Raw genomic sequence first — 21,180 nt, forward strand, 5'->3', positions numbered from 1 at the left:
TTTACTAGACTTAGCTTTGCTAATGCTAAGGGTGTGGGAGCCCAGATTGTCTCTCGGCTCCCCACCAATTTCATGTAAACTTTTATTTTTTATTTTAATGAAAGCTGCGCGCATCCCTTTATAATAATAATAATAATAATAATAATAATAATAATAATAATAATAATAATATTATTATTATTATTATTATTATTATTATTATTATTATTTTTATTATTATTATTATTATTATTATTATTATTATTATTATTATTATTATTATTATTATTATTATTATTATTATTATTATTATTATTATTATTATTATTATTATTATTATTATTATTATTATTATTATTATTATTATTATTATTATTATTATTATTATTATTATTATTATTATTATTATTATTATTATTATTATTATTATTATTATTATTATTATTATCGGTTTGGTAGATGCACATGGTAGCTCTATTCGTCCGGCGGATCTGCTTCTTTATTCCTGGGACATGGGGCATGATGTGTGTATCGATCTGACGGGGTCTTTCCCCTTGTCTCAGACTGGTAGGGAGGTTGATATCTGTGTCTTGTGCTGGTACTGTTGGCGTTAAGCATCGACATAACCTCGTTCACGACACCTTATTGGACATTTGCTACAGGTCGGGGATCTCCGCTGGTAGGGAGGTTGATATCGGTTTGGTAGATGCACATGGTAGCTCCCTTCGTCCGGCGGATCTGCTTCTTTATTCCTGGGACAGGGGGCGTGATGTATGTATCGATCTGACGGGGTCTTCCCCCTTGTCTGAGACTGGGTTATCCGATTTTGTGTCGGGTCGGATTGTTGTTGATGCTGCTCAGCGAAAGTGTGCCAAGTACCAGGATTTGTGCATGACGGTTGGTTATTGTTTTCTACCCTTCTCTTTCTCTTCGTGGGTAGAGCTGGATACAGATGTTGTGGCTTTGCTCAAGTGGATCCAGAAATTCTCTGTTTCTCAGGATGCAGGGGCTCGTGCGGCCGCTTATATTTTTACTAGACTTAGCTTTGTTATCGCTAAGGGTGTGGGAGCTATATGGGTAAAAATACCCTCACATTTTCATCAAAACGTGGCAACTAGAAATTGGATAAAGTAAAGGCACACGGATTAGTAACCAAGGCAGCAGGTTGCTAGACGCAAAGAAGAACAAGAGGGGATGAACCTAGACATTCAAGTGATACAAATGCCACGTTTGAATTAAATAACAAACAGCCAGCAGGAATGTTGAAATGGTCAGCAGGAACATTGCAGTCATCAGCAGAAGCTTTGACAAAGTCAGCAACCACTTCATATTTCATAGGAAGTGGAGCGTATGGTTAAGCATATGTAGGGAGCATGTGAAACGACTCAAAGGAGGGTTATAAAAGAGCAACAAACATCAGATTTAAGGCATTCATCATTGGCTACACTAGAAGAAATATCATTCGCCACATGAAACAAATAATATCATCTACACACTTAGAAATTAATACATTGTTTATCTCAACTGTACCTAGTCGTTTGGAGATCACTGCTGTACCTCCTGATCGTTCCATCTAAGTTCACCCTCGTATATTATTACTACTATTGGATCATTGGTGGGATACCATTTCCCCCCGCGGTTTTCCCACATTTTGGGTTTTCCGCGTCACCATTTTGCTTGTGTAACTTGTCACTTGTCTCTCTTTCTTTTTCGTTTGTCTTTCTTTCGTACTAGTTGTTTACTTTCGTTCTCGCTATGTTCTTATTACCGATCTACTTAAGTCCTTAATATCATATTTTAATTGGAATAGCCGCATTGACTCACAAATCTCTAGTCGGTAAAATCTTACCAAAATAGTTTAGCGTCCACCGTGGGGCATTGTGGTTAAATCTTGGTTAAAATACCTCTTTTCGAAGTATCCTAACATCTCTATAGTTGGTCATGTCAGGATACAATCAGAACGTATCAGATCCGATGAGTACATCAGTGCAAACTCCAGTAGTAGGGGCGACGCCAGTAACCTCCGGTATCCCAACAACGACAGTCCCTACCACCAGAGTGACTGCAGGCCAGGCTCAGTCCCAAGTATCAGCAAAGCCTCCTTACTCCCCCAAAATCACATATCAGGAAGCAGGGAAGGCTGGCAATTCACCAGTTATTAATCATGTGCCAAAGCCCAATAAGAATGGGAGTCCGCAACGCCCAGGATCACCAGGACACCTGATAGGAGGCTGTTTCCCAGGAGCATCACAACCGGATCCGGTACAGCAGTTGCTCCAAGGGATGACATCCTTGCAACAGGAGGTGACAGGGTTACAAAGGGACAACCAGTCCTTGCAGGAGAAGATAGATGCAGTGTCACCCCTGGGAACGACCCAGCAGATGGCAAGGTCGACACTCGGCCAGGGGAATGCCAGGGAGTACTCAGGGAGGCTACTGCCGCAGAATCTAGTAACCAAGCTCGATATGGATACGCTACCACCATGGGTAACCACGCCACCCGAGCAAGCATATCCAACAGGAATGGTGGCTACCCAAGGTACGATCCAACCACCAGGGGTTCCACCACCACAAAGGATGCCACAAACGTACCCCATGTTACTCAATCTTGTGCGATTATGAGCATTTACACCAGATCCCATATCAACAACCAGCAGTACGCCCGTGGTACCACGGAGCAATCCAGGGGAACAGTCAGTAAGAAATGCATACCCCGGGATTATGAGCATTTACACCAGATCCCATATCAACAACCAGCAGTACGCCCGTGGTACCACGGAGCAATCCAGGGGAACAGTCAGTAAGAAATGCATACCCCGGGATATGCTCCTATATGCCGTATACCCCAGGCAATCAGTTTAGGCCTATTGTGAACTCAACACCATTACCTAGAAGCTACATGGTACCTCCTTACATGCCAGGAGGAACACCAAGTCCATATGGGATCTACTCAGTACCCTACAACCAGGGTATGAGGGTTGGAAGACATGTAGAACAACAGTTGCAGGATATCAGGTCCCTACTCAGAAAGGTTCCAGGGTTACTACGTCCCATGGAGGTTGCAACCCCGGAGTGCTACGCGGATTCCCCCTTCGTGGACAGCATTGCCCTTATCAGCATGCCTAAGGGGTTCACCACACCAACAATGACGTTGTATGATGGAACAGAGGATCCGCTGGAGCACATCAACCAGTACAAACAGAAAATGATGGTGGTTGCAGCAATAGGGCCTGAGAAGGAGGCATGTATGTGCAAAGGATTCGGTTCCACCTTGTCAAGAGCCACACTCCAGTGGTTCGCTAACCTTCCTAACAAATCTATTTCCAGCTTTGCAGGGTTAGTGAACGTTTTCAATCAGCAGTTCGCAAGCTAGAAAAATTATCCAGTGATCTATACCCAATCGTCCAGAGGTTCGAGGAGTCCACCAGGATTATCTCGCCATATTCAATGTAGAAAAAATATCTATCCCTAGGTGCGACTCTACAACGGCAGTCAACGTCTTCAGAAGGGGACTGCATCATGACTCTGATTTGTACAAGGATCTCACCAAGCATCCATGCGCCACCTTTGAGGAAGTCAAGCAAATGGCAAAGGCTACTTATCGCCTAGAGGAGGATGAGGATATAAGGGACCTGTATGGAACAGAGTCGTCCAGGAGAAAAATCACAATAGAGAAAAAGAATGAAAAAGCCAAACCCTACTGTAAGAACACAATGAACAAAGTTTCAAGAGAAACAGAGAGCACTGAGGCTCCACCTAAGCTTAGTGAGTATGAGTTCACCACTGGACTTACTGGGGTAATGAAGGCAATCAAGGAGCTAGGACAGAGGGCCTGGTGGCCCAAGAAGCCTACCTCCAGGGAGAAGAACAGAAGAGATGCCAGCAAAAGGTGTGAATACCACAACGATATTGGCCACAATACAGAAGATTTTATAGTACTACGAAAGGAAGTGAAGCACCTCTATAGTGTCGGATGCTTGGATCACCTGCTCCCCAAGGGGGCGAAATCTGGAAAGGTCAATACTGCTGACCAGGCCCAACAATCCCCACCTCCACCTTACTCAAAGGTCGTGAGCGTCATCACAGGGGGGTCGGAGATATGTGGTCTCACTTATTCAGTAGCAAAGCGCCATGCAACCGAGACTAAAGAAGATAAACCAGAGTTCTCCCTCAGGGTCAGCAGACAGGATCTTCTAGCAATCTCATTCGACGTGGCAGATGTACCTGATGAGGCAGAACATCACCATGACGCTTTGATCATTAGCCTTTCTATAGGGAATCGGCTTGTTAAAAAGATATTGGTAGATACAGGAAGCTCTGTGAATCTAATAATGATGGAAACCTTGAAGAACATAGGGTTCAGCGAGAAAGACCTGGTAGCGGAGAAACTAAACAATCCCTTGGAGAAATAGTGATACCTACCTTTGCAGGTGGTATGAACAAACAGGTACGGTACTTGGTCATTGATGGTCCGTCAACTTATAACGTGATACTTGGCAGGCCTTGGATCCACAAAATGAAAGCGGTACCATCAACGTACCATCAAAGCCTGAAGTTCCCTACACCCTGGGGGGTACATGAGATACGGGGAGATCAAAATATAGCTCGGGATTGCTATAAGAACGCTCTGAAACCCACTGCAGCTGGTCCAGTATAGCAATTACATAAACTGTGCGTCCAAAGGGAGTATATCGCACCTCCCCAGAAGGAACTCGACGAAGTAAACCCGGACCCACAGTTTCCAGCAAGAACAGTGCTGGTGGAAGCTGATTGTGCAGGTAACATCCGTGAGCAGATAATTGAATTTCTACGTACTAAAATGGATTATTTAAATGTCCCATAGCGACATGATTGACATAGATCCAAGTGTAATTACACACCGGTTAAATGTAGACCCCAGCTTTCCTCCAGTCCAGCAGAAAAGGCGGAAATTTACTCCTAAAAGGAACGAGGTGATAAACCAGGAGGTAGACAACCTCCTGGCAGCAGGCAAGATCAGGGAAGTTAACTACCCAGAATGGCTCTCAAATATTGTGGTTTTACCCAAGAAGAACAACAAGTGTAGAGTATGTGTCGATTTTACAGATCTTAACAAAGCTTGCCCAAATGACCCGATTCCCCTACCGCACATTGATTCCATGGTAGACGCTACAGCAGGGCATGAGCTACTTACCTTCCTTGACGCCTGGAGTGGGTACAACCAAATAAAAATGGACCCTAAGGATCAGGAGAAAACATCGTTCAGATCTGACAGAGGCTTGTAGTGCTACAATGTGATGCCCTTTGGCCTCAAGAATGTTGGTTCCACCTATCAGCACCTGGTGAACAGAATGTTCAAGGAGGAGATAGGGAGAACAATGGAAGTCTACATTGACGATATTGTATTCAAATCCGAGAAGACAGAACAACACATGTCCCACCTGGAGAATACCTTTTCGATCCTCAGAAAATACCATATGAAGCTAAACCCCCTGAAATGCACTTTTGGAGTCTCCTCTGGGAAATTCTTGGGGTACTTGGTGACGCAAAGAGGGATAGAGGCCATCACGGAGTAAATCAAAGCAGTACTTCAGTTAGAATCTCCTCAGATGCCAAAGGACATACAGAGGCTCACAGGACGGGTAGCAGCCCTAAACCGGTTCATATCAAGGTCCTCAGACAGGTGTTGATTGTTCTATGATATCCTAAGGAAGAGCCAGAAGTTTGAGTGGACGCAGGAGCATGAAAAGTCGTTTAGGGAGCTCAAGTAGTACCTGAGCACCCCTCCTCTTCTCTCCAAGATAGAATAGGGAGAACCACTGTACTTGTATCTTTTAGTGACAGAGGCGGCTGTAAGTGCTGTACTGGTACGAGAGCACGAAGGTATGCAGAAACAAGTATACTATATAAGCAAGTCTCTGTTACCTGCAGAGACCAGGTACACATCTCTAGAAAAACTCATTTTAGCACTTGTTACTGCTTCGTACATATTGTGTCCCTATTTTGAGTCACATACAATTTCAGTCATGACCAACTACCCCCTGAGAACCATAATGAGGAAACCCGAACTGTCAAGGAGAATGGTTAAGTGGTCTGTCCACCTGAGTGGGTACGACCTGAAATTTGAACCTCGAACAGCCATAAAGTCCCAAGCCCTAGCTGACTTTGTGTCAGACTTTAGTCCCACCCTTCAAGAACAAGCCGACAGTGAAATCTTGACCCTAAGTGAGGCTAAAAGGGGAGTAGGTATGGGAGTTACATGTTGATGGGGCATCCAATACGAAGGGATCAGGGGTAGGGCTGGTCCTGAAATCACCTCAGGGGGAACAGATAATACAGGCAGTACAGTGCGAGTTCAAATCAAGGAATAACGAGGCTGAATATGAGGCCCTAATCTTAGGACTCCAATTAGCCTTAGAATTGCAAATTAACCGCATCGAGGTGTATAACGACTCCCAACTGATCGTAAACCATGTGAATAATGTATACACGACCAGGGATCCTAAAATGATAGCCTACCTGGAAGTAGCGAAGGAGCTCAAACTCCGCTTTGCCTCCTTCAACATCCGGCAGATACCAAGGGATCATAATGTTGAAGCGGATGCTCTTGCTACCCTGGGAGCAGCCTTCACTCCAAGGGCAGTGGGTACTATACCATTCATACATGTCATAAAACCTGCCATACGTCAGAATGAACAGCAGAACGCCAGTAAGGCTGAAACCACCTAGTGGACATACGAAGCAAGGATACTATATACTGCCACACCCCAGGAAGAGATTGATGATTGGCGCAAGCCTTACATTAGTTGGCTACGTGATGAGGTATTACCACCTAACCAGAAAGACACCAGGAGCTTCAAAATGAAATCCTCCAGATTCGTACTTATTGATGGTATCCTATTTAGGAAGTCCTTGGCAGGACCCTATCTGAGGTGCTTGAGCATACAAGAGGCACAAGCAGTAATGTGTGATAACCACAGTGGTGATTGTGGAAATCACACAGGGGGTAGGAGCCTGCCCAACAAGACACTATGGCAGGGTTACTTCTGGCCTACCATGAGGAAGGACGCCATAGATTACGTCAAGAAATGCGAAGAATGCCAAAGACACGCTCCTGTCAGCCACCAGCCAGCAGAACATATGCATCCGATCATCTCGCCTTGGCCTTTTATGAAATGGGGAATGGACATTGTGGTACCATTACCACGTGCTTTTGGAAAAAGAACGTACATGCTGGCAAGGACGAACTACTTCTCCAAATGGATAGAGGCAGAAGCTTTCTGTAATACTAAGGTTTTATGAGTCTTTGGGTGCTCTATCAAGTGGGGCTTACTCTATCGAGTAAGTATGTTTGGTATACGAATCAGTAGTCTGCCTGTAGGGTACTCGATCGAGTAGCCTTGGCACTCGATCGAGTAAGTGGCACTCGATCGAGTACGTGACTTACTCGATCGAGTAAGTCGGGTTACGGGTGTTATTTGACGGGTTTTGTTAATAACGCGAATTAATATATAAAAAGTTTTGTCATCTTCGTTAAACACATTTACAAAACCTAATTCACTGTTAAGAGAGATTTCAAGTTACGTTGTATTGTTCTTCCGCATTATTAGAAACTCCCAGAGCTAGAGGTGTCGGTTTCCTTTGTTCTTTATACCGTTGTGATCCTTGCGTCAAGGGTAAGTTCTACGTATCATTTTTATAGCGCTTGGTTAATGTTGGTTAAACCCTAATTCGGGGATTTGGGGGTTTTTATGATTGTATGGTTAAGGTAGTAATTATATGAATGTATGTATAGGAGGAGGGTTCGTAGAAGAGAGGTTTTGAGACAGCTGCTAGATCGTCTGATTCTGTGATTGCATTCAAGGTAGGGTTTCCCTACTCAGTATTAATTACATAATGTGTTTGGGGATTTCATTGTGATTATTGTTAAAAGTATATTGTTGGTGGTTGTGACGGTTGTTGGTTATATTGTTGGTTGTATTCTTGATTAATATCGTTGATTGTTGTTGTATCTGTCTGTGGTCTTCGAGGTGCGTCCCTGGCTGAGTGGAGTCACTTGCGGGAGTGGCTTGACGCCCTTGATTTGCCTTTTGTGGTACCCGCCATAGAAGGGATGCACACATTAATGAACATGGGTTTATCGCTCGATGGAGATGAGCCGGGCTTAGTTGGGAACGGCTGCGGTCCCCTACTAGCGGTGTGGAGTACTTATTGCGATAAGTACTCTGGCAGGGTTACACACTTTAGTGTGTAGTCAGTTGTGTGGATATCGGTGATGGAGACTGAGGATTGATGTGTTGATTGAGCTGTTTGGCATTTGCTTTCTATTGGTTTGTATCGTGTAATTAGTACTGACCCCGTTTAATTATTTTAAAAACTGTGGTGATCCATTCGGGGATGGTGAGCAGTTGTTGAGAAAGTTGGATATGATGCATATGGGCTAGCTGGGATGAGTCATCACTTGGCAGTTAGAAGAGTCTTCCGCTGTGTCAGACGATGTCCTTTAGTTGTTCAGTTTTGTTAGTAGACAGTTTTGGATTGGTTGTATTTCAGTTAACAGTTTTGGTTTGAGACATGTGTTCACTTAAACTATATTTTTACTTTTAATGTACGTTTCTTCATTGCCTTATGATTATCATTGCCTCGGGTAACCTAGATGGTGACGTTCATATACCTGAGTGGTCCTGGTAAGGCACCTGGAGTATGGGGGTGTCACAAAGTGGTATCAGAGCGACGATCCTGAAACCTGTAATTAATGAACCTAATGAATATAGGGAGTCAAATTAAAATGAACCCGGGGTAGAGGTTGTAGGAGCTAATGGAAAGACTTGGGAGACGTCCAAAAGTCATAAACTCGCCCTACAATTTTGAACCGGCCACATGGGGTACGTGTCGGGATCGTATATGTTGTCTCCTTGCTTGAGTGTCTATATAGTAACATGTGATATGAATCGGTGGATGTGTGAATGTGGAGAATAGGAGGTATGGAATGAAAATTGATAGATATGTAATTTGTATGTTGGATGAATGAAGCATGTTGATTGTCTTACAATTTGGCATATTAGAAATACGGAGGTGAAATTTTTTTGTTGAGTACATAAAGAGTGGTGTATATATGCATGTATAGTTGTTGTTGTTATGTTGAAAGTATAGAAGTTGTATATAATGTTGGGAAAGTAAGATGAACATGCGGGTAGTATGTACGAGCCAGCATGGCTCGATCGAGTGGGCCTGACTCGATCGAGTGGGTAGTTTTCGTTTTCTGGGAAGAAGCGAGATTTTGGACACTCGATCGAGTAAGTAGGGGAACTCGATCGAGTGGGGTCAGCTCGATCGAGTGGGTTAGAGGCTCAATCGAGTATGTGTTAGAAATGTTTCTGGGGTCGAGGCACTCGATCGAGTAAGTGGGGTGGCTCGATCGAGTGGCCTCAACTCGATCGAGTGGGTTGAGGGGCTCGATCGAGTGGGTTTTATATAGGTCATACGCATGTTTTGGGTTATATTATGAGTGTTTATGTCTACCTTTCTCTTATATAGTTACAAGATGCCGCCATAGAAAACCGCCTTGTATGCTAGAGCTGAGAGTATGACGGTTGACGACATTGTAAAGATGTTGGAGCACCAAGATGCTCTTACGGAAGCTTTGAAGAGAGTGGGAAAGGATAAGGAGGTTGATCACTCCAAGATCAGTATCCACATATCTAGGTTCAGTCCAAAAGAGTATAAGGGAACCGGGGCGCCAATTCTTCTGGATAATTGGCACATGGAGATGGAGAATATCCTAGAGTTAGTTCATTGCCCGGATGAGTTGAAATTGGAACAAGTTGCATTCTACTTGAGGGAAGTGGCAGGTGAGTGGTGGGATAAGGTCATGGTGAGTGCTAGGGAGATGTACATGAAGCAGGGACTACCTGCAATACCTGGGATGAGTTCAGGAGAGCTATGAGACGTGAGTTTGTGCCGGAACATGTGAAGAGTAAGCTGAGGGAGGAGTTTGATGAGTTTAAGATGACATCTGATATGACGGTGGCTGAGTACTACCGTAAATTTAATGAGAAGTCCAGATACGTTTAGGATATGGGGCTGAGTGAGGAGAATCTAACTTTGAGGTTTGAGAAGGGGTTGACCCCCAAGATAATAGAGAAGCTACTGGTGGGAGTCCTTACAGATGTAAAGGAAGTCTATGAGCGAGCTGGGAGGGCTGAGAGGTTGGTTGAGATGACCAAAGAGAGAGGTGCTGAGAAGAGGAAAGCTGAGAGCGAAGGGGGTGGTCAGTCCGGTTATAAGAAGAGTAATCATAATCAGGCGAGAGCATATTCATCTGGTTCAGGGTTTAGTGTTGGGGCTTCATATGGGCGTGGCCGAGGGAGTGGTAGTAGTGGTTGGGGTATGACCTGTTTTAACTGTGGCGGTGTGGGCCACAAGAGACATGAGTGAACCAGTGCGATAAGTGAGGGTTTTTAGAGACCGTTACAAGGGAGCTTTTCATAGGATCCTGCACAGAGTTATGCTAGTAACAAGCCGGCTGGGTCATGGAACAACATGGGAGGTCAGAACAACAACGGTGGGGGTAACCGCAATGGCGGTAATTCTTATCAGAAACAAGCTATGAACACCAACAACATCCAGGGGTCGGGTGCTAAACCGGCTACCTCAGCTAGTACTGTCCAGGGAGGTGGGCAGAAGACCAGTGGCAAGCTGTTTATAATGGAAAAGAAAGCAACTGAGGACGACGCTAATGTTATCACTGGTACATTTCTTGTTAATGGTGTTTATACCTTTGTTTTGTTTGATTCGGGAGCGTCACCGTCGTTTGTATCTTCGAGTCATGTTAAACAGTTAGGTTTGCGTGAGTATGAGTCTGTAAGAGAGGAAGTTTCTATACCTTCGGGTTAGTCTGTATCTTGTGGGAGGTTGTCAAACCCAAAGTTAAGTTGATTGCAGCAGTGACCATGAAATCCTATCTGAGGAAGGGGTGCCCGTTGATCTTGTGCCATGTGAGGGATCACAGAGTGGAGAGTCCGACAGTTGAGCAGATACCAGTTGTGGGGGAGTTTCCAGATGTCTTTCCAGAGGAGATTCCAGGGTTTCCACCCAGTTGGATGATCTGATTGAGAGGGGATATATTAGACCTAGTGTATCACCATGGGGAGCACCGGTTTTATTTGTGAAAAAGAAAGATGGGAGCTTGAGGTTGTGCATAGATTACAGGGAGCTGAACAGAGTGACAGTGAAGAACAAGTATCCTTTGCCAAGGTTAGATGACTTGTTTGATCAGTTGAGTGGTGAAGCAGTCTTTTCTAAGATTGATTTGAGGTCGGGTTACCATCAGGTAAAGATTAGAGAGGACGACATACCAAAGACAGCTTTCACGTCGAGGTATGGTCATTATGTGTATGTGGTGATGCCGCTTGGGTTATCTAATGCACTAGCTATGTTTATGGACTTAATGAACCGAGTCTTCAGTTAGTTCTGAAGGAAAAGTAGATCTATATACTTACATATTAATATATGTTTTAAATTAATTTGTCATAAAATTAACTAATGATCTTATGCATGCAAACTATTAAACAAAATAAAGAGGAAATGTTCATACATTGTGATTTTCGGTTTAATGGGCACAAGAGAGATCACCTTTCTCTCTTGTTCTTGAGCTTTCCCTTTTGGATGAACTAAGACCCAAGTGTAGGATCTCTCCAAAGGATTTATACCCAAAGCTTTCTCTTAATTAAAATTAATATTATAGTTACTAGTACAATATTAATCTTGTAGAAAAATGACCCAAAAATATTATAAAACACTTAATATTTTCGGTTTTGGGAGAGAATAAGAAGAGAGCTTTTTGTCTCTCTAGAATTCTTATTTTGGATGAGTAAAGAATGAATACTACATCAATAACATTATTGAGTATATGGTAAAAAGGAGAGGAAAAACCAATTGGTTTTTGCCTCTAGAAAACCGGGTGGGAGAGAGGGCAAAGGGGAGCCAATGCATGCATAAATTGTTCTTTACAATGAGCATTAGGTTTTCATGGCTAGTGACTAGGGTAATCATCATGCCCTCCACTAATATAATCAACATATAATTAGCTTAATCCTCACCTAATTTTCGGTCCATATGGATAATATGGAATCCATATTATTTTTGTCAATTTATCAATTTGTCACATGTCATATGTAACATAAATTTGTTATGTATTTTTAACATATTAAAAATCAACGTATTAATAAAAATACGTCATATGCAAAAATCGACTTAGTAATTCATAATTACTTGTACCAAAATAATTTACCAATTTATAAATCGTATTTATAATAATTCATTCAAATTTAATTGTTTCCTTAAACAATAATTTCATCTGAGTAATGATACAATTCGATTACTCAGACCGTATCTCATTTAATCAAATTTCAATGTGATACGTAAATTTTACTTCCAAAATCGTCCGTCAATTTTCAAGTAATTTAATTAACTCGTAACATTATACGATTAATTAAATGATCAATTAAGAGTGTTGCCCTATAGGTATGACCTAGGGGGTCAACTGATCACCACCGTCACACGACAGTAATGTCAAACTCTAGTCAGCCAATCATTACCGATATATGTTGACCAGTTGACAGTAAAAATATTACTTCCCAATTGTATTCTTTATAATGAGATTTAAACATGTGATCATCATGATCAACAAATGATCTCATTATTGTCGGAGGACACATATTCCAACAATCTCCCACTTGTCCTCGACAAGTGTGCGTCACCAATTCTCTTGTCCTATTACTATCTCCCACTCAATGCAAGGTGTCTTTCAGGTCGTACTTGCAAGTGATCATATCGAGAGTGGTTTCCTCGATCTGGAGAATAACTGATTGACTGGACTTATCTATCATAGATACTTTCCGAGCGTGGCCACGCATTTCCAGTTCATTACTCCTCGAGTGGCCCTGAGATATTTTTATAACCCTTACTAGGGGTGGACAATTCCTATCGCACTCATTCCCTTCGACTAGCCACAACCATCATAACCCAAAATATGCCCATTTGACCCCATTTACGAAGGTCGTAGTAACACAAATCAAAGTTAATCTGAAACTGTGCCATCTTAGGTGAATAGTCTTTAGTCAAAAGAATCGACTCATTCGAATACTATAGTAGCTCTCGCCACGACCAGGCTATATAAATTTGCCAGAACTCTATAAGCGGTCATTAGGCCCGACAAAATGTTCCTAACAGTCTGCCTATGTGATCGACTAGTCATCTCACATGACTCTATGGCACTTGAACTTGCCATCAATCGCATCACACTCTAGTCACTTTGAGACGTCACCTCATGTAAGTAACTATGGGCAAGTACAATGTTAATCCATGTTCACTTTAACGGGGTTCAATTGTCTCCACAACCCGTTTGGACATAACAATGTACAAGGTGAGTTAATAATAACTCAAATGACAAATGTCGACATCACACTCGGGTAGTCAATACCATATTTCAACCTTGTGATGTATATCGTAAGTGTAAACACTTATTGATTGCAATAGAAGTTTAACATGCCATGTGTCCATGTGTTCAAACTTCTTACACTTGCATTTTCCTTTACATTCATGTTCTCTCTCATAGCATGAATCTTACCAAGTACGCATCAAGGTTCCCGACCTTGGTTTCGGTTCTGTAACTTGAAAGAACTTCCTTATCGATTATCACATAACGAACGAATTTGTGGTGAATGATATAACTTGTACTGATCAAGTACTCCATCCACACACAATGCACTAGGTACATGTTTTGTAGAGTCTTGCAACAATTTGCCAAGACGATTGGCCTAGCACTTCTCATAAGTCCTAGCATAGTTAGGAAAGATTAGTTTTGAGTAACTTCTTATTCAACTAAGTATCTTTCCAAAACTTCTTATCTCTCCTTTTGATTTGAAAAGTTAGGATTTCCATAAATCTTTACGTGTGTTCGAAATTTCTATAATATGTGCAACCTCTTAACACATAATAGAGTATTCCGTCAAACACCGAAATCGCTCATCGGATTCTACTTGAGAATTCATGATGTTTCTATTATGGCTTACCAATGAATCATCATGCTCTTATTCATATGATTCACTATTGGACATGTACATGATTTTTCTAATGGCGGAAACATTAGTTACTAATAATCATGAGATCAACCATTCATAGGTTCAATGAACGACCATGACTGCTAATGGCAATTCCATTTTCATCTATATGAATAACCTATGTGTATGTTGATATGATGTGTATTTCTTAATACTAATCCAATATTTCTTGTCGTAATTGGATTCATCATAGTCCAAATTCATCCAGAATTGAAAACTCAAAACTTCCTCTGTGAAGGAAGGTGTTAGCTCGTCATTCTTTAATGAGTGGTGAGTTGTAAACATTCAAAGGATGATAGCTCCCACTAAATTCCATGTCTTCACATGATAATTTCCTAACTCCTAATCAATTCCACATATTTCGAAATTGACTTCTCAATCGAAACTTTTCAAGAATTGAAATATAAATTGCATTGCCAAGTTATTAAGATAAAACCATATATGTTCCCATCATATCCCTTCAAAATACCTATTTCGAAGAGGTCTCATTTTAACCTTACGTAAAGAGATTTTAAATCTCTAACACACTCATGTCATAATGATGTGTAGCAATGTCATTATTCAAATATAAATAATATCTAGAACACGTCCTTCGAAATACCCTTTCTGAAGGAGGTTTAACCATTTCATAATGAGGTTAAGCAATGACATTTGCGTGGTTAAAACTTGGCCATTGAAGATATCGGTATATCAATCTTTGCAACTCGATCATAACTAGTATGTTACTATGATTCATTTAGGCTCTTAAGTAAATCTCAAGGTTGAAACTATTGGTCAAAATTTATCATATAGAACTTAGTCAAAAACTTGTTAAGACTTTACATTAGTCATTTTTCTTCCAAAACTTTCTTTTGGTCTCCTCGTGTAGTTATCATAAGAATATGTTCTTTCGATTACTTCACTTGGTCTCTTTTGTCATATAGAACTTACTTGAGACCATAGATCTCATGTATTTGGTATAGTATGTAAATAGATATACCTTCATTCAAATCATTCTTTCTTGCGTAGATCTTCATTTACACAAGTACACAATTTTTTATCTTGTCTCGTATGTTGTGTCCTCATTTTTATCCCACTCTATCTTTAGAATAAATACACTATAGATTCAAAGATAGCATATGAGACATAAATAATGATTTGAAGTATAAGGAGAACTACCTCATAGGTTGACTAATAGTTTTAGATTTCATATTTGTACTTGGTGATTGACATACCTTTAAGAGAGTTCATAGACTCAAAATCGCTTTATAAATGATCATACACAAGCCTTAAGCATGTGGACATATAATGAAACCCGTCATTATATTTGTCTATTAGATCACTTTAAGTTATATGTTTCTAAGAACAAGCATTTAAACATGAATTTTAGAACAAAAGGATAAAATGATAAAACGGGTGACTTGGGTTGCAAACCAAGTCACCATTATCCAAATACAACCCATTATCCAAAATACCTTTCCATGTTGAACACGGAAACTTAAGGTTCTAAAATCCAAAACATAATTTAAAGTAAGACCAAAACATAATTTAAAGTAAGACAATGAAAAGCAAAGCTCCATGAAAGCTATCCCTAGCTTCTTGATGGTTTCTCATGCTTGCTTTTCCTTTCCCTTATCTTTGCTTGGTGGAGGCCCTATTTACAAATAAAAAGGGAGATACATTATCACAACTTTGCATCATAATACCATAGTTGAATTAGAAACATAAAAGAAGGATAGTCATTTACCTACTGGAGTAATCTTTCCAGCCTTAATATCACCAAGGTATTTGGAACAATTTCTTTTCCAATGTCCCATAACATTACAATAATGGCATTTATCAAGAGGACCCTTCTTGATTTTTGAAGTGCTAGCTTCACAAGTCTTAGCTTTGGTGAATGTGGGAGTTTGCTTCTTACCCTTCCTCCCATTCTTCTTGAACTTCCCCTTACTCTTAGTGCTTATGTTAAGCACATCTTTTGGTGGGTTCACATTTAACCCCATGTCCCTCTCGGCTTGCACAAGTAACTTGTGCAATTCTTCAAGAGACACATCCTTGTCTTGCATGTTAAAATTCACCCGGAATTGAACATATGCTTTGACTTTGGACAAGGAGTGTAGAATCCTATCTACAATGAGTTCTTTGGGGATTTCAACCTTTTGAATTTTCAAGGTCTCGACAAGCTCCATAAGTTTGAGCACATGAGGGCTAACCTTTTGGCCCTCTTTGAAGTCGAGATCAAAGAATGCCGCGGCCGCCTCATATTGGACGATCCGCGGAGTTTGTGAAAACATTGTCACAAGCTTGGAGTAAATCTCATTAGCATTGCCCATTTTAAAGGCTCTCCTTTGGAGATCCGCCTCCATCGCAAATATCAAGACATTTTTCATTGCGGCGGACTCTTTTTGGTAAGCCTCATATGCTTCCCTAGTGGCGGCGGTCGACCTACTAGTAGGTTCGGGTGGAGAGGCCTCGGTAAGGTAACGAAGCTTGTCGTCACCTTGGGCGGCCAATTTGAGTTGGGCATCCCAATCGGAGAAATTTGACCCATTCTTTTCAAGTTTACATCGATCCATGAAGGATCGGAGCCAAGAAGTATTAGCGAGAGGCGTGGCGTTTGGTGTTGGTGTTGCCATTTGTTATGAGAAAAAGAAGTGGTCTACAAAACAAAATTGAAGGAGTAAAACAAATGTCGTTTTAATAATAATACTCGTAAAAATGTATGATTTAAACAAGTTTTATGCATTTTTCTAGTGACCTCTACCCAACTAGATAAATGATTCCAAGACCCAAATTCATATCAACTTAGGCACGGGGTAGCCGATGAAACCTTTATCAATATAACTCGGTGGATTAACCTTTTAATCGATTCTACTTTTAGAACTCTTGGTCGATAAAATTACTCTCATGTTTATCTATAGCCCAAAACACATCAACAAGGGCACGGGGTAGCCGATGAAACCCTTATCAATAACTTTTGTTGAGTTCAATCTAAATTTCGAATAAATGTGTCCATTATCCAAACCCACATTAACTTAGGCACGGGGTAGCCGATGAAACCCTTATCAACATGAATTCGGTGGATATACATTTATCACCCACTTCCCCTACGTAACAAGGTTTGTACCCCGGGGTAGCCGAGTGCACTCCCTCGGAAATAGGTTTTCATGGTTTCTACTATTTGGTAAGGCTATGTCTCAATTGATTGTTTTAGCGAGAGGTCATGTCAATTCATTATCTATCACGTTTTAAGTGAACTAAAGCGGTGAACTACGATAATTTTAATTGACACGGTCAATTAACTTGATGAAAGAAGATGCATGTTTTAGTTATGGCGATTTAGCGATGCATGCGACATAAAATAAAATGCAAGCATAAAATAAATAAATCCTAGTATGACCTTTCCTAAAATAGAAAAACTATTTAACTATTACATATTCGGAAACCAACTCCATTGGTCCCTTGAACTTCGGTTGTGGCACGCATCTCGAGGCAACACCGTCTTTATGTATCGCCATTCTTGAAGAAATCCGTCTTTGGGAACTCCGGAATGAATAAAATTACATAATAAATTACATAATTTCCTATTATACATTTGTAACTAAAATAAAATAAATCTATTAAATTACAAAACGGTGATATGAGATCACAATAAAATTACAACCGAATCGATATTCCCATACATTTCGGGAAATACCAATTAAATCTAAGGCCATACTAAGTAAAATTACATAATTTCAAAAATTACATAAATTAAAAATATGACAATCATAAAGAAAAATGCAGCATTATAATATGTATGAACATGCCCAATTTTATGCTAAATCGCCTTTAATAAGCCAATATCGTATATTACTCGATTTTTACGGATTTGCGTGATTTCAACATTTTATAATCACAAAAATTACATAAATTCATATTTATGCATAAGTTAATTACCCTAACCTCTTAGGACTCGAAAATTAGTCTTCACTAATGATTTGACCATAATTAACTCATATTTATAAAATTGTTCATTAAAGGACTAAAAATTACAAAAATAAGCTATAAACTTCAAATAAATCACAAAATTTCAAATAAATTTGTAATTTGAAATTTAAACTCATGAACATTCTGTAAAAATACCATGACACTCATAATGTTCAAAACCTTAGGTCAAAAATTTCGAAATTTTTCCGGAAAAACAACGTTGCGGTTTATCGGTTTTTAATAAAATAATCATAAAAACATGGGAAAAATTATATTCATTAACTTTTCAATTTTAGATCTGAAAAAGAAATAATAAAATGCAACATATAACGTTTTTCCTTAGTCATAGATTATGTTTTATTAATTTTTCACTAATAATGTCACTATTTATGCTATTTTTCTTCAAAAATCCATAAATCATGCAAAAAGACTTCATTATAGCCCATTATTTTACACACATATTGTAAAATTGCATGTGACAACATACTAAATTTCTATGACCAGATTCGAATTTATCTCATATTAACCTATTTTTCACCTAAATCCGGATTTAATAATGAAAAATCCATTTTTCGAGCATAACAAGTCCAAAAATTATGAAAATTTACAGGTTATCTCAAAATAATATATGTGACAACATATCCAAAAATCACTGGAAAATTCGAAGTATAGCTAATTTTAGACCGAAAATGACATTTTTACTCATAAAATCACATTTAAATGCCATTATTGTATAATATGAACAATAAAAATCCGTAAATTTAACCAAAATATCCTAAAATATTTTAGGACCAGAAATTTTAACATGCATGAATTAATTTCGTGATATATCATAATAACACAAAATTTACAAGTTTTATATGTTAATCTTTATAACTCGGAAAAACTTTTAACCGATTTGCATGCAAACAACCATGGCTCTTGATACCGATTGAAGGAAAAGTAGATCTATATACTTACATATTCATATATGTTTTAAATTAATATTTCATAAAATTAACTAATGATCTTATGCATGCAAACTATTAAACAAAATAAAGAAGAAATGTTCATACATTGTGGGTTTAATGGGCACAAGAGAGATCACCTTTCTCTCTTGTTCTTGAGCTTTCCCTTTTGGATGAACTAAGACCCAAGTGTAGGATCTCTCCCAAGGATTTATACCCAAAGCTTTCTCTTAATTAAAATTAATATTATAGTTACTAGTACAATATTAATCTTGTAGAAAAATGACCCAAAAATATTATAGAACACTTAATATTTTCGGTTTTGGGAGAGAAGAAGAAGAGAGCTTTTTGTCTCTCTAGAATTCTAATTTTTGGATGAGTAAAGAATGAATACTACATCAATAACATTATTGAGTATATGGTAAAAAGGAGAGGAAAAACCAATTGGTTTTTGCCTCTTGAAAACCGGGTGGGAGAGAGGGCAAAGGGGAGCCAATGCATGCATAAATTTTTCTTTACAATGAGCATTAGGTTTGCATGGCTAGTGACTAGGGTAATCATCATGCCCTCCACTAATATAATCAACATATAATTAGCTTAATCCTCACCTAATTTTCGGTCCATATGGATAATATGAAATCCATATTATTTTTGTCAATTTATCAATTTGTCACATGTCATATGTAACATAAATTTGTTATGTATTTTTAACATATTAAAAATCAACGTATTAATAAAAATACGTCATATGCAAAAATCGACTTAGTAATTCATAATTACTTGTACCAAAATAATTTACCAATTTATAAATCGTATTTATAATAATTCATTCAAATTTAATTGTTTCCTTAAACAATAATTTCATCTGAGTAATGATACAATTCGATTACTCAGACTGTATCTCATTTAATCAAATTTCAATGTGATACGTAAATTTTACTTCCAAAATCGTCCGTCAATTTTCAAGTAATTTAATTAACTCGTAACATTATACGATTAATTAAATGATCAATTAAGAGTGTTGCCCTATAGGTATGACCTAGGGGGTCAACTGATCACCACCGTCACACGACAGTAATGTCAAACTCTAGTCAACCAATCATTACCGATATATGTTGACCAGTTGACAGTAAAAATATTACTTCCCAATTGTATTCTTTATAATGAGATTTAAACATGTGATCATCATGATCAACAGTCGTGATCGCATTATTGTCGGAGGACACATATTCCAACAAGTTCGCGGACAAGTTTGTGGTGGTTTTCATAGATGACATCTTAGTCTTTTCTAAGACTAAGGAGGAGCACGAGGAGCATCTAAGGATTGTGTTACAGACGTTGAGGGAACATGAGTTGTATGCAAAGTTATCCAAGTGTGAGTTCTGGTTAGAGGAAGTTGCTTTTCTGGGGCATGTGATTTCAAAGAAAGAGGTAGCAGTGAATCCTGCAAAGATTGAAGCAGTTACCAAGAGGGAAGCACCGAAGAATATAGCTGAGATAAGGAGTTTCTTGGGTTTAGCAGGGTATTATCGACGGTTCGTGAAAGATTTCTCCAAGATTGCTAGACCTATGACAGCTTTGATGGGGAAAGAGAACAGGTTTCGTTGGGATGAAAGTTGTTTGACGGCGTTCCAAACATTAAAGGAGCGTTTGACCACAGCTCCAATCTTAGCATTGCCTGAAGGGAATGAGAACTTTGAGGTGTATACGGATGCTTCAAAGAATAGGTTGGGTTGTGTGTTGATGTAGAATGGGAAAGTGATTGCCTATGCTTCTAGGCAATTGAAGCCTTATGAGGAGAACTACCTTACTCATGATCTAGAGTTGGGTGTAGTTGTATTTGCTCTTAAGATTTGGAGACATTACCTATTTGGGGCGACCTTTAAGTTATTTTCAGATCACAAGAGTCTCAAGTACATCTTCACTTAAAAGGAGTTGAACATGAGACAGAGGAGGTGGATGAAGTTGATTGACGATTAAGACATGGATATTATCTACTATGAAGGAAAAGCCAATGTGGTTGAAGATGCTTTCAGTAGGATGAGTGTGCATTCTCTATGCACATCTATATCTTTAATGAGATTGAGAGATGAGGTAGGGAAGTTCGGGATACATATGATCCAAAAAGGGGATGCTATAGGAGATTTGACAGTGCATCCTGATCTTTATGATGATATTCGCAGTAAACAAGAGTTAGATCCCAA

General features: G+C 39.5%; 1 protein-coding gene across 1 annotated transcript; it reads left to right on the plus strand.

The window, feature by feature from the left end:
• Positions 1-2,812: 2,812 nt before the first annotated feature.
• Positions 2,813-4,391, plus strand: LOC141631347 (uncharacterized). The gene is made up of 2 exons (XM_074444031.1): positions 2,813-3,315; positions 3,452-4,391. The coding sequence occupies exons 1-2, from the start codon at positions 2,813-2,815 to the stop codon at positions 4,389-4,391; spliced, it is 1,443 nt and encodes a 480-aa protein (XP_074300132.1).
• Positions 4,392-21,180: the final 16,789 nt, after the last annotated feature.

The sequence above is a fragment of the Silene latifolia genome, chromosome Y (genome assembly GCF_048544455.1).
Source record: "Silene latifolia isolate original U9 population chromosome Y, ASM4854445v1, whole genome shotgun sequence".
Taxonomy (NCBI): domain Eukaryota; kingdom Viridiplantae; phylum Streptophyta; class Magnoliopsida; order Caryophyllales; family Caryophyllaceae; genus Silene; species Silene latifolia.

What these genes read in the sequence shown, in the direction of transcription:
- LOC141631347 (XM_074444031.1), top strand. Translation starts at nt 2,813, where the DNA reads ATGCCGTATACCCCAGGCAATCAGTTTAGGCCTATTGTGAACTCAACA. An exon ending in TCTATTTCCAGCTTTGCAGG is followed by an intron (nt 3,316 to 3,451) that starts GTTAGTGAACGT and finishes ATCTATCCCTAG; the next exon opens with GTGCGACTCTACAACGGCAG.